Consider the following 14,771-nt stretch of genomic DNA (forward strand, 5'->3'; position numbering starts at 1 on the left):
TTGGTTTTCGTTTGTTTGTCTTTATTTTTTTGTTCCTTTTTATTGGTTTGTAATCACATTTATTAGTATATTTCCTACTAACATTGTAACACCTGAATCAAATAATCAAAACACCTTTAAGCTGTCGACTTTTTTATTCCTTAATCCATTACAACACTAGTGCAGTTTTGTTCTTATAATTTTTTTTCATTTCCCAATCACTTTTTTTTCCTGTCGCTATTTTTTACGCGCATCTTATTTTCACGTTTTCTCCCGCTTGTTGGTTGGTGTGGCTGGTATTCTCTTGCTTGAGTGTTTCTTGTATCCTCATATGTTTTTCTCTTCTTTATTGGTTGCTCTTCTGCAGATGCATCGCTAATCTCTCTTATCTTTCCTAAACAATTTGCCAATGCGTGTGTGTTTGATTTGCTTTAATTTTTCGTTTTCTCTTATTTTTCCATGTTCACTTCGGCTTTTCAAAGATGTTTGACAATTTTCTAAGATTTTACTTTCATGCATAGTTTGCTACATCATTCTCGTTCGCTTAGCGACCCATCAGTTTGAAATTTGCACCTCTGTGGCTCTGATCGCGATTGTTCTGGTGGTTCATTTGCATTTTAGTTGGGCGGTGCTATAAAAAATCTCTTCGTCAGTGTGTATTCTTCCAGACATCCCTTGTGATCGCTTATCAAACATGCACACATACACAACATTTAGTTCATGCTTGGTTGGGTTTGCTTTGACGGAAATGAAGACTAAGCAATTGACGCGGAAAATTTTAAAACCTATTCTTACAACTCTGAAACGAAAGCGAAATCTGAATTAGGGTTTGCATCATTCTTCCTTTTTCTTCCCCCGAACGATTTGTATTCTGTGAAAAAATAGAAACCTAGCAGCGTTAAACAGATGTCCATTATGTGGGAGGAAAAGTTAGTATGCATATAACACTATCGAACCATAATTTTTGTCACATTTCAAAGTTGCAATACTTCGTATTTGATTCATTTTCTTTTCAAATTAACAGCTTTACCGGGGTTTCATGCTCTGTATGAATATGTTACTAACGTTCAAGTTATCCTTTTCATCGCTTCGAGAATATATCGCATTCAAGAATGCTTGGCTAAGTTTAGTACTATTTTTTTTTTGATAACTAATCGTGATGCATACCGTAGCTGCACGTTACTTACGGTTCTTATACATTTCGAGCTATTTGCACATTGTATTATTTTTTCGTTAGTCCATCAACGAGTGGCTTTGAATAATGAATGGTATTTCAGCAAAATACGAAAATGAAGGTTAACCCGTTATTTCTTCGTCATCTAAAAATATACTTTCTTTCATTTTGTGTTTGTTTATTTGTATGTAAGTATTACTTTTGTTCTTTGTTTGCTTGTTTGTTGGTTTTGTTGCTTGCATCCTTAATTGTTTCTTTGTAACTTTAGTCACCTCCCTAGCACGACGCTTCTTTTCTCTGCACTGCTTCTATCTCTTTATATTTTGCTATATTACTTGTTTGTTTCATTTGCCTTTGCCTTGCAATGGTTTTATTACTATGTTGCTTGGTTATGTTGCTTGCCTCTGCCTTGATGTGTCGTTTCGTAGCACTATTTCTTGCTTTAATCATATTGTTCTATTCCCCTTCTCTTGCTCATGTGTATTAACTTGCGTACGATGAAGTTCTATTGCCTTATCCTTTCTTCACTTTCTCTTCGCATTTAGTTTGTTTAGCTGCGTTACTTAATTTGTTTGTCGTTCAAATGGTAAATGCGAAGTAAAAGTAATTCAACTGCGGTGAGTTGCAATGTTCTGTAAGTTGCAACAGATGCAAATGAAAACGTATGAACAAAATCAATAGAACCGTATGTCGAAATAAGACGCACATGAAAAGTTAACATTGAAATATCGGCCTCCACTCTTCCTTCTTCCTTCGCATGGCCGGCTGTGCATGCATGCTCTGAACAGTGCGTGCATGTGTGGTTTTTTGTTTGTTTAGTTTCTGCATTTTCTAAACTTGCACATCCTTCCGATGCGCCGTAAACGGGTGCCAAACCATTTATATTGTTCGTACATGTTCACTGCTACTACTGCTGGGCAAAATCGTTCTACTGTATTTTGTTTCCTGCTTACTTGTCTCCTTCGTATGATTATACTTTTTCATCTATTTCTTTCAGCTCCTAGCTTAACATGATCATTATTTCTTATATTACCTTACATACGGTTCTTTTTATTTGCTTTCTACTACTTTTAAATCTTCTTCCCTCGGTCTGCGCCATATTTGGGCCGAATTTGTTTCTTGCGTGCATGTGTGTTCCATGATGATTTTTGCTCATGTTGGTCGTTCTTAGTTTTACGTATCATATCATCTACACGATAGGAGTCCTTTCTTTGCTTGCTGCGCTCACGCCTTTATGTTTCATAGATATGCAGCAAACCAAACCCGGGGGTGCTGGTTTAGGTGTAAGTCACGGTTGTATCGACTATCACACCACCCCCATAAGCCATTTGCTGTCTTTCCCGGATGGAGATTTGATCTCCGGTTGTCGTCGGTTTAGCCTTTTCCCTATTTATATCCGTCTCTGATTTTGTATGGTCTAGAGATTGTGCCATGTGCACCAGGATTGATCACGTTTGTGTTTCGCTGTTTCATTGTTCTCACTGTGTCTATGACCATTTTCGCTACAATATACCCTTTTCTCGTTAATTAAAGCTACTATGTAGGATGCGGAGTTTCTAGGAAACTCTCACTCGCTGTTAAACAACGGGACGATAGAAGAACGGAAAATATTTATCATCGGATTGTTTTTGGTAACGCTACCCTCTTTTTTCTTCACCGATAAATCGCACACCGGGGATTGAATAGAAGCTAGTGCATGCTATCACGTTCGGAGCCCAGACAGAAAGGAAGTCGATTATTCACTCCTAATTCCTACAGTCGAAAAGGTAGCCTCTACTATGCCTGTGGTTTTCTTTTTGTATCATACGCTTATCAATCAGGATGCCTCCTTTCATACCATTTGATCACATTTTGAATTCGTCAGGAACCAGGTGCCGTTCCACGGTTAAAAAGGAATTTCTTTGGAGGTTCGGGCATTGCGCTATTAGCTGAATACCGCACTCCTATTGGGGATGGAGTGGTAATGTAAAGTAGCAGTGTGTCGTATTCTACGAGCCCCATCGCTCCAACCGTTCGAGCCATTGCCAAACATATTCAGCACGCAGGAAGGCTAACGAAAAAAATCACACTCGAAAGAAGATCCCTATTATGTTGGAATCATGACACCGGATTCATCTAACTGAATTGAACACATTTATCTCAATCGAAAACTTGCACGTGAATCTTTTCAAGTCAGTTTCTCGCGGTTTCCTTTATATATGTTTTTCTTTTTGTAATTTACAACTGCTCGCGCGAATCCAGCGTGTATCGATCCGAACGAACTATTTCCCGTACTGTTGTTTTTTTTCCGCTGTTCGAGTGCATAATTCTTTGTGATCGCTTAAAAATCGCACTATGCGATAAGGTAGTGTCGTATAAATTCGAAAAAACCGTACTATTTAGTCATGGAGGCATTAGTATTACTGCTTACCCATTTTCCGCGGGAGCAATCGGCCGGAAAACGAACCATTATTGTAAACCTTTTATACGTGTGTCCGTGTATGTATGTGTGTGTGTGACTGAGAATGTATTCGGTGTGTATCTGTATGTGTGTGTGTGTCTATGTATGCTTACAGGTTCGCGCAAAAGTGTTGAAACTGAAAGCATATTTTGCGATTTATTCGTTCTGTGTTTTACTTCAAACGCGCTCAATTCGATCGCATTTCATCAACGTTGCGGGTTCTTTTTGTTCTTATTAAATGCCTTACTCTATAACCTATGGTAGTATCTCTTAATATTATTTTCATTACTTCTTTTTTTGTGTTCTTTTGTGTTTTTTTCTACTCGTCTCACAATACGTTTTTTTACGGCATACCATCTCGTTTCGATTGACCTTCTGTTATGCTGTTCATTGGTTTTCGGTACCGATCTGCACGTTTGCATAACCCTTTCGCTGCACACTGCTCGAATCATTGAAAAAAAATCGTTCGATCTAAATACACTTCCACGCCACCTGTTTTTCAACCCACGGGTTTTATATCGTAATTTTACTTTTAGTTATTCTTTTTCTCTTTATTCGCTAAAATAGACTTGAAAAGAAACAACAGAATTTAAAATTTGACAATATTTCATAATAGATAGTTGGTAGTAGTCAGTTTTCTTATTTGTTACTTCATTTAGATCTGCATTTTTGCATTACTTTCCACTTTATTCATGCTGATTTATTTGTTATTGCATTTTTTGTCAATATTCCATTATTTGTTTCGAAATAGATCGTTTTCTATCACTTTCTGCATTTTATCGTGAACTGTTTTTTTTTGTCATTTGGTTCTCCCTTTCGTAAAAATAGAATTCACTTACCACAGACACACACACACACACCCACACACGTTAGGGACCAAAAATTATTTGATTAGATACTGATAGAGCAAAACAAAACGAATCGAGTTTGGTTGTGTCGGGTGTGTACCGTCCGAAAAATTAGAAGATCAACGAGACAGGATAATTACACAATTGTACCTACAATAACAAAAATTTGTACTTATTTAACTGTTCATCCGCGCAAGTAAATATTTTTAAAAGCTTGCTAACATTTCGCTCCACCACAGCTTTGTGTTTACTCTTAGAAAGTGTCGTAATTTTGCTTAAATACCGCTTCTAACACTACTGAGAAAGCCGATGTATGCTTTTCCTTAACATAGCCTTAAGTTCTGGTTTTACTGCAATTAAATTGTAACCCATGCGCCGTAAGTATGTCCATTGGCATATGTCCAAAGCAATGCAGTTTTCCCAACAATGTTATAATTTTATCATTTGGAAACTAATAGCAACATATTTAAAACGTACTGCTCCCACGTAACACAAGGATTGTTTCTACACTACTACCATTTCGACAGCATCGATGATAGATACTTTTATGCATGTTTTCTCCTATTTCCTTCGCACGAGTACAACAAGCACGTGCTTCTCCAATAGTTGAAAATGAAATGTGATTTGGAATATTCATTCCTTTCTGCTGAAATACGTTCGAACTAAACTGTTTTGTTGTTCTTTGTCCCAATCGTACAGCATCGTACCAACCCTCTTCTGTATCTTCCAAAGACGTGTTTCAAATATAATGTTGTTTCTTTTCCTCTTCATGTAACATTTAACAGTAATATATATTGACTTCGTTATAATTTGCATTTTCCATAAGGTTTGCTTGTAGAACCACACCAGTAATAATTTCTCTTTGTACCTGATGGTTGAACTCAGAAATAGGTTGCGTTTAGCCCGCTGCCATCGAGTTGGTATACTTTTTAAAGTGTAGGATGTTTTTAGTCCAATCATCAGTAAAATCAATCGATAAATTTATATCCCATACCATTAACCATCACGTAAAGTGCAACACCGACACCTAAGTACAGTGGTGCTTTAGGGTTGCAGGACATTTTGCTGTGTTTATGCTTTACGTCGAGACTCTCTTTCAACACAACACAGAATGCATTCCTGCTCCACAACAAAACACAGTTCGTTTTCTTTTAGGCTTCACTACAGCTTCACCGCATGCAAGAATCGCAATAATCCCTTCCTGCTCGATTCTGTCAAATGCTTTTGATAAATTAACGGTATCAACTCCAATCATTTGCTTTGTATTGTTAAAACAAAAAAAAACCTATACCTTTTTTCCATGGGTGTGCGTTAACTGTTTCAAGATTTACCTTTTCTTTTCTGTATCTGCTTTGAATAATTCATTCCTCTTCCAAACCAAGTACCCTTCATTTGCTGTAACAACAGAAACAAATACAAAAATGAAACTAGCAGTACACAACATTTTATTTTAACTTTCTGAACAGTTCTGTTTTCACTTGCTGTCAACGTATCCATATATTCAGATTTGATCTGAGCTTTCAATTAGTTTCTTATTAGTTAGTGGGCTTTTATTTTGCCGAGCGACTTCCTTAAGTTACTCATTTTTTTTCATTCTGTGGCGCGTATCATTCGAACTGATGCTAACTTTTCAAGGATTTTTCACGGACATACGCTTTGTATCTTTCTTTTTCATTTCTGGCTGGGGCTGTTTTAAAACTGATTACTTATTTATTTGATTGAACGATTTTGTTTTTGTTTTTTTTTACAGAAAAATCCTCTTCAACCACTGTTGCCATTCATTACCGAGATTTGTTTAATAATATAACCAGAAATGAGAGAGGAGTCTTACCTAAACCACGAGAACGGAATAGGGAACCGATAAAAGATTTCAAAGGCGATGAGGCACAGTGAAGTGAAGCCAATCCACCATCCGCCTTTCTCCTGCATGCTTTCACGCCGGAGAGTAGCTTGCTAGCATCCCCCTCCTATTCTAGATTTCCTACACAGCGTAGATAACATGAGCCGTAAGCGAAATAAAAAACTAAACAATGTAACAGGTAGGAAAAATAAACAACCTTACTAAAATCTCTAAGAACAAGGAAACGAAAGAAAAGGATGAAAAATGTTGTTTCATCTAAACCGTATTTCTATTGCTCCTAGCCGCATCTACAACTTCATTCATCATCTGCCTTCCTACTATATAGTTTGTCTGTTTTACTTTCTTGTAATGTGAGTTTTGCTAGTAATTTTGCTGCCGTTTGCCGTCCTGCTATTATCATGTTTGCATTAGCCATCACCACTGATCCATTTAGCTTCCAACTACAAACCAACCAATTCGTTTTTCCTAGATTTTAACGCCATTTCTTCGTTATCTCTCTCTATCTGTATAACCAACTGGTATTTATTTTGTTTTATAAGTTTCTCTTTCCTCTTTTCACAGCATTTCCTCTGCATAGCATAGCTGCATGCTTTGACATCGATTTGCAACCCGTCTGTGAATGGTGTGCCCTTCGCTGTTTGCTCTATTTTGTATCTTTATTATAATTATAATTATTATTATTTATTTATCATTATTATATTACGCCCCTGTTCGCAATAATTTTCGCAATAAATCGTGGTTTTTGCTATGATTTGTTGTTTTTTGCGGTTGCTGTTGGTTTTTTGCTGTTTCTTGCTGTTGCTTCTTGTTCTTTTTTGCAGTTCTACTCGAAATTTTACATATTATTTGATGTTTGCTTCTGTAAAGTATTATCGGCAGTGATTGAAGATGTGGTAGATTCGGACGTTTTCTTCATTTTGTCACAGTAGTCGGTGAGGATGTCGCGGAACCGTGACCAGCACTTTTCCGGCACCGTGATCGCCGTGCGGAAGTTGCTCTTCACCTCCGACACCCGCATATAAATACCCCGACTGTTCTGGCCGATGTCGAAGTAGAAGTTCTTGTTGTCAACCCTCATATGACGCCCTTCGGGCAATTCGCCCTTGTAACCGCCATCGTTGGTGCCGAACTCTTCGAGCAAGTCGGTCAGCGCATCGCGGAATTCAATCATGCCCTGAGCTGGGATTGCGATCTGCGAGCGCGGTCCACCGCGCGTAATCGTCTGCGAGACGCGCAGAAACCGGCCCCGCACGTTCTCCTTCAGGTCCAAATAGTACCGCCGGTTGTCCTTGATCATCATCTCCGACTTCAGCTTGCCATCTTCGGGCACATTATCCGGGTTTGGTGGCCCGAGCGAAGCGTAGTAATCGCTGAACGTCGAAAGATGGTCCCGAAACTCGGCTGCGGTCGACAGCGCCAGGAAGATTTGACTGCGCCGACCGTCCGCTCCGATCTCTGCCACCTTGATGAACCGGCCACGTCGGTTCTGCTTCACATCCAGATAGAAGCGTTTTGACTGGATTTGGAGCATTTTCGTCGCCAGCTCCTGCTCCGTCTGCTGGCTTTGCTGGCCCGAATCGAAATCGCCACCGCTGCCTCCACCACCTCCACCGAGCACTCCTCCTCCGTCCATTTTTTGTGAATAGTCCTTTTGGGCGCCTCCGTCGTGTCCACTACCAGTGTCGGACATTTCCGAGGTGCCACCGAACCAACCGAGAGTCAGATTAAAGTTTATTTTCTAAGCCGCGTTGAACCAGGAAAACAAGAAAAGTTACAGGGATAAGGCCCCTGTATGCTAGTAGTAGTTTGCTAGTACTACTACTGCTTGCACGCCGTTACCAGCGCTGCTCTATGCACTCGCCCGCCTGCTACTGCTGCGAACAAGTACTCTCTTGCATATACGGCCCAGGCTAGATGTGGAAAATTTCCTCAAAAGCTAGTGCCTGTGCTAGTGATCGTTGTGTTTGACTTGACTTGCAAATACCTCGCAACGTCTTGTGCGTGTATGTAGGAGCGCTTGAACCAACCACTGCTTCCTACGTTTCCGCTCGATATCTTCTTCTCTACCGGTCGTCACCACCAGCGTGTGCCTCCCTGTCCGATTTACATCTACCAAACCTTCTCCACTCCTGCTCCTCTATTACCTGCGTCACCAGCAGCGCCCTGTTGGTAATTAATGTTACATTTGCCGTCTCTTCAATCTGCAAAGCAACACACTCCGCTTGCAATGCTATCTAGTGGATGAATGACGATCATCTGGAATATAGATGTGACACTGCACCATTTAAATGGCGCATAAACCGGCCCAATGTTGTTTATGCTCCTTTTCGATGCACTACTAATGCTCGAACGTTTTAAAGGAATCCTAAAACAATTTTGTTGGATCCACAGGAACGTTGGTGAGAAATCATTGGTCCATCGCAGCGCCGTGAAGTATTTTTACGATTCGATCGAAAAAGTTGATGAAATTGATGATTTATGCGGATCGATTTCGTTTTGGTTCAGTCAGATTCAATGGATGCCAGTTTTATCCCGATTGGTATTGTTGAAATATGTTCAGCCAAATAGCCATGGCAATAATCAGCGTAGGTCATGAAAAAAGAAAAAAAGGTACAAAACACATAATTAGTAACTACTGTTTGGTTGTGAATAACGTATTCGTTTTGCAATAATTTAAACAAGAAAAATGCCTCAGGGCATAAGTTGAATTCAATAAACAAACAATCCTGAACTTCGATCCTTCTCGACACTCAACCTACGTTCCAATGTATACCGTACCGCCAACCAAAGATTAGTTGACAACCACCTGCGACGAGAGTTTAGTTTGCTTTATGTTGCCTTTTTGCAACACTACTCTTCATTCACAGTCACCATCAGCAATTTTGGTATATCGGAGTTCAATCTCCGTTTTTTCGTATCGGTTCATTCCTACCTAGTCCGATTGTGATGATGATGATGATGATGATGTGTCTTTCCTGTTTGTAGCGACACTTCAATATCATAATGCAGGCACTTTTTCTATGTAAACCTTCATTGAATGTTGAACTCTTGACGAAAGGCCTTCACACGCACTGCAGTCAAATACATTCGCAAACTACAGGCACTGTTCGAAAGGATCCAAATATAATAGTCAGCAAATTCCTCCGTCAACGATGCCGACGATGTAACAGGGTCTACATACAAACTTCTACCAGCTGGGCCACGGAGAATCTAAACAACTGGCCCAGTGCTGTTGAATGGTGATGCTAATATGACGAAACAATGCCCTTTGATATTGAATTGTATCTAATCGCTCGAAGCATTTTCATCTAGGTACCATTGCACAGCTGGGAAAAGATATTCACCGCTAAGGAAAATTTACACACCATCATCGCGGTCAATTGCCGGCCAACGGGATGATCCTCTGGCAGAGGTTCGGGTCGCGACAATGATATACACGTCTTTGCCAAAGGCAACCCAAACTAATTACCGTCGCTCCGCTGTCAAACGCTGTAAAGATGACGAGGCTCGCGACACAGCGATCGTTGTTCTCCGCGAGCAAAGGTTTTTTTCGCCAACCGCGCACAGAGCACCGCACAATTTTTTTTATTGACCGCTGCTGCACACAATCCTATACTGGCGCTACTGCCACACGCACACGGCGCTCTTCAAATTCTCTTCTCTCTCTCTCCCATTCTCTTTGGTTGTCATTTGATCTCACGCGAGCACTTTTACCACTTTGCTATGATGAGGTCTCTCTTTTGCTTATTTGCCAGCTTGCTACACAACCACCACACCACTGGTACATTTTTGATGCCAAACTTGTATGTTTTTCATTGGAAAATATGTCCCCAAATAAAGCATCCTTTTATATTCTAGTTACTTCGCAAATACACTCCTTATTCTGTTGACTTTTCTTGGGATATCCCAGCCTACAGTTATACTACATTGCGGTGGATCACATACCGTTCGTCGCGATCAGCTGAAAAGTTCCTGCCGACGGCTTCCACCACGGTGCCCTCCGTTTGCTCTTCTCGGATCCGGCGGCAATCCAGAAGACCAACTCACTGTTCCAGCACCATACGTACGATACTCCAGCCGCAGCCACCCGTCAACCCACGACTGTCTACGCCACGGCTTTTTACGCTGAGGCTGATGTTTTCTTACCAACGTTGTTCACCTGCAATTTGATCAAAATATTAAAATTTTACGAATATACCATCGAAATGCGTATGCACCAAATCGCTTACACATCAGTTTTAGAAACACATCTGTTCTTTATTACTGCTTGTAATTAGTTATATTCTGATTATCGCCTAGAAAAATCAACTTTTAAAGCAAAACACATGGGCATAATATATATGCCAAAAATAAGAGTAAAAATAATAAAAAGTATCCTTAATTGAAGGTTATAATATTTCAACATACATCACAAAACACATTGGGTATCTGAAATGCGTCTACAAACATGTTCTGCTTGAGTGAAGAAGAATTAGTTTAACTAGTTCTCTTCTCGGAATTTATACAGCAACATCTATTGTGAATATTTAATAGGCTTTCCTAATGAAGCGTTCTTCATCATCGAATCACATAACTATTGGACTTCGGATCTTGATCGCAATGATCCTATTAGTTTCGATGCAAGTGACAAAGCAGTTGCAATTTAGATGCTGAAAAGCTGCAACAAACCAATAATGAAATTCCAGCACAGCCACAACCAGCAACATAACATTCTCATATAAAATAGGACGCATACGCACTTACACTGATAATTTGCTAAACATACTAATACTCCATCTTATAATCGACAACAAAAATAATGGTAATTAATCGTTTTTTCGTTAAAAATGTTCCAAAATTCTTTGTTAGCCAGCAGTACATACCTTTCAAAACAATTGCGCGCGCGCACATAAACATATATTTTCCTTCTAGCATCTTGACACTACAATGTCAGATGTGTTACGTCAAAAGGATTTCAAATTCAAAACCGTTAGATTATTAGACATCGTTCTTTTGGTGAAATGTTAGAACTGCTCTCAACTCTCTGGTTATTATTAATTTCTGAGACATTTTTGCATTTTGGTTTCAAATAGTCCTTCGTATATTACACAAATATAGCCTGGCTCTATATAATAAAATCGAGAATATCATTTAGTATGTTAGATTCTTTCAATTGTCAATTTTATGATAAAATATTCCATCAAATATGGAATTGACCACCTTTTTTGTAGTAATTTATCCTGATAGATAAATAAACGAAAGTTTCAATCACATGAGAGTTGACAAATACACTAAGTTTAAATAAATAGATAATTAAATAAAAACGCTCAATTATGTCGCTCAATAATGGCGCTCAATGCAAGATTTTCATAAACTTATGTATAAATCAAAGATGCAATTACTTTTAACGGGATTAAGAAAAATATTTAAAAATGTTAGAATTTCCATTACGTACTCTTTTGATTGTTGGTACAATTCAATCAATGAAAGTTGCGACTGTCGGCTGAAGAGAGCGCTAGGAAACGAACATAACTGATACTAAGAGCCATTTACTCGTACTCTTCAACACTCACTATCTGGTATATTTCTTGGTTGCGTTTAAGTGTCGTCCATATGAACGCAACTATAAGGACATGAACAATTCTTAGTACTTATTGTTTGACAAACTCAACGGCTCGTATATCTTATTGTTGAGGAAATAAGGAACATCTTACGCGGTCAAGCGATGAAACTCGACGCGATAAAGAACGAACTGCAGTAGGTAAGGCCCACCTTCCCTAATTGTTTTTAAGATTTAATGCTTGAATTCATGGCTATGAGCTGTGAATCGACATTATCAATAATATTTTTAAATTAACTGAGTATCTATTAACAGCAAAAATAAGCCAGACATGTAGCGAAGACATTTGTTCTCTCTCTCTCTCTCTCTCTCTCTCTCTCTCTCTCTCTCTAACTTTTCTTTTTCTCTTTTACTCTCTCGCTTTCTCTCTTTTAAACAAGGCTTAGAAAGCCATATGTTATGTGATGGTATGTGCAGAAAATTAAACGAAATCATATTGTGTGATGAGTTTTTCGTACTCTCCTCTGAAGCACAAACACAAAACAGTAACTCTCTTTCTTTAGTTCCACCATCACCTAGAGAAAAAAGTCAAAATTTTCTCCCATTATGAAGGATATTAAAATGTCAGATTAACGAAAATTTCGATTAATATAGTACCAACACTGTACTGGGGTAAAACAAATATTGTAATACGATGGAACACATGGTTTTCTACAAGACACCAGGAGCCTCCATCCAACAGTCAATGTGGCACGAAAAATAACGTCAGATGATCTGTAGTAAGGTTGACGATCTTAGGGTTAACGTCCAAAAATGCCATTGTCCTTGTGACTTTGGGAAAGAATCTTAGCATTTAATTATGAGTTTATAGAACATACGCAGCTTTAGCTCGAGACTCTGCATTGCTCATACTTTTTCTTACTTCCGCTCTTCTGTTCAACGTGGTAGAGAATACTTTTGTTTAACAAATTACCAATACTGCAGGGAGTGATATGTACAATCAACCATGCAAAAATTGGAATGCAATAACATTGCCTCAAGCGAAAAATCGATATGATACTGATTTTAATTATACATTCAATGTCACGAGTGTCAGTATGGAGCATGCATCGTCAGAAAAATATCCTTCTAAAGCTTAATCTTATCACTAAAAGCAATACACCCATTTATGTCTGGTATGCAGATAATGGGTCAAACGTACCAAGCCAGCAACATAGAATATGCAACTTGCCTATGCGCCTATCGCAATTAAATCGATACACATTCCAACACATTTTGATCGGGTTTGTCACGATTTAGGGTGTTTCTGCCCAGTTGAGGCATAATGCAGTACAGAGAGCTTTCGCTTTTTATACGGGCTTTGTCAAAGGCAAGCATGTTGATGAATTAGCATGGATCAATCGTTCAAATCACAGTTGGTAGTTCTGAACGCACCTCTGCTGCTGCTTGGCACCACACCGATAAGTTTCTCACGTCCAACATTGGTAAAGGTTCCTCTTAAGCCCTTTCCATTTCACATATTCACTCGAACTGCATGCCAATGCTTTCGCGTGGATAAAAAAATACACATGCTCATCATATGGCAAACGTCACACGTAAAGTCTTTATCCTTGCCTTGTAGCGCACTCGTGTACCGTGTCGTGTGACGGAGAATGAAAATCCCTCAAGTGATCGAGAGATGGCGAGAGAAAATTTAGCTTCTGCGCTGAGCGAAGAAAATTAACACCGAGAGCGAGAAAAATAGTGAGCAGACGATGAACGAAGGAAAATTTTAGCACCGAAAGAAAGAAGGTTGCAAAGGGAAGCAACTTTTTCTTGCCAAACAATTTCATAACTCAAACCACGGGCAAACAAAATCTACCGCTCACGGAAATACCGACGAAAACGTAAACTCCACTAGCCATCTGCACTCGGGTAATCCAGCTTGGGGGCCTTGTCAGGCTTAACGCAAGGTTCCAAGACGCGAATTGCACACACACAATTTTTGACACCCCTGGCCCAACGACCTCCACCAGGCGACAATCCCAATTCGTTTCAGGGGGCTCGTTGTTCCCAGACTTTGGAGTTGCTTAAAAGCTACCGTTGCAAGACATGCTAAGAACATCTACTTTACACTCTGACGTACATTATGCTGATGGTCCGACCGTAGGGCCCGCATCGTTGCACACGCACACCTGGCGCCTCCACCAGCGAGGTGAGGTGGCAGACTATTTTCCAGCCGCTCGTAGACCCGAAACCGCTAGAGACAGTCGATTCCAGATGCTGCCTGCTGCTGGACGCCACTTGTCCCGGTGATGGCAGTGAAGGGCCAATTCGTCAGCCTCCTTCGATTGCACACAATTTTCTTCACCCTTATAGTCACACTGCTCGACTAGCACACTTAACTAGTACACCGTGCCGTTGCCAACTGACCGATCGACTGAGAGCAGCCCGTGGTCGAGAGTATGGTGGACTCTCTGCTTCGTTCGCTTCGTGCTCTTGTTGCGGTATTAGGCCTTTGCGAGGACGGGCATTTTGTCGTTGCGTATCCCGACATCCGAGCGTTGCATCAGAGCGAATTGAAAATGTTGTAGTGGAGAAGCGAACGCGGCCCGAATGGCCCACACGAGTTCTGTTGGCGGAAAAGTGCCTCAGCCAAAAACCCTTCGCGTGTTCGATGTAACGAGGAAAAACAAACGAACGCGTGTGCACCGTAGTCTCTACATACACACACTGCTCATTTCGTGAACGTTTTGAAATTCAACACAATTTTCTAATCATGAGCACTGCACTCACAAGCTTTTTATCGTCAAATTTTGTATCCGTACTTTTTCGACCATGCTTCAATACGTATCGAAAAAAATCATTTCTAACGAAATATTTGCCGGATAGACACTGACAAGTACAATTAAAGACAGAATTGGCTGAAATTTCATCATCCTTACAAGTAT

General features: G+C 39.8%; 1 protein-coding gene across 1 annotated transcript; it reads right to left on the reverse strand.

The window, feature by feature from the left end:
• Nucleotides 1–7,992, reverse strand: LOC128720187 (transcriptional activator protein Pur-alpha). The gene has a single exon (XM_053813841.1). It carries the CDS (start codon nucleotides 7,990–7,992, stop codon nucleotides 7,138–7,140), a length of 855 nt encoding a protein of 284 aa, XP_053669816.1. The 3' UTR covers nucleotides 1–7,137.
• Between the last annotated feature and the right edge of the window lie 6,779 nt (nucleotides 7,993–14,771).

Source organism: Anopheles nili, chromosome 2, assembly GCF_943737925.1.
Source record: "Anopheles nili chromosome 2, idAnoNiliSN_F5_01, whole genome shotgun sequence".
NCBI classification, from domain to species: Eukaryota; Metazoa; Arthropoda; class Insecta; order Diptera; family Culicidae; genus Anopheles; species Anopheles nili.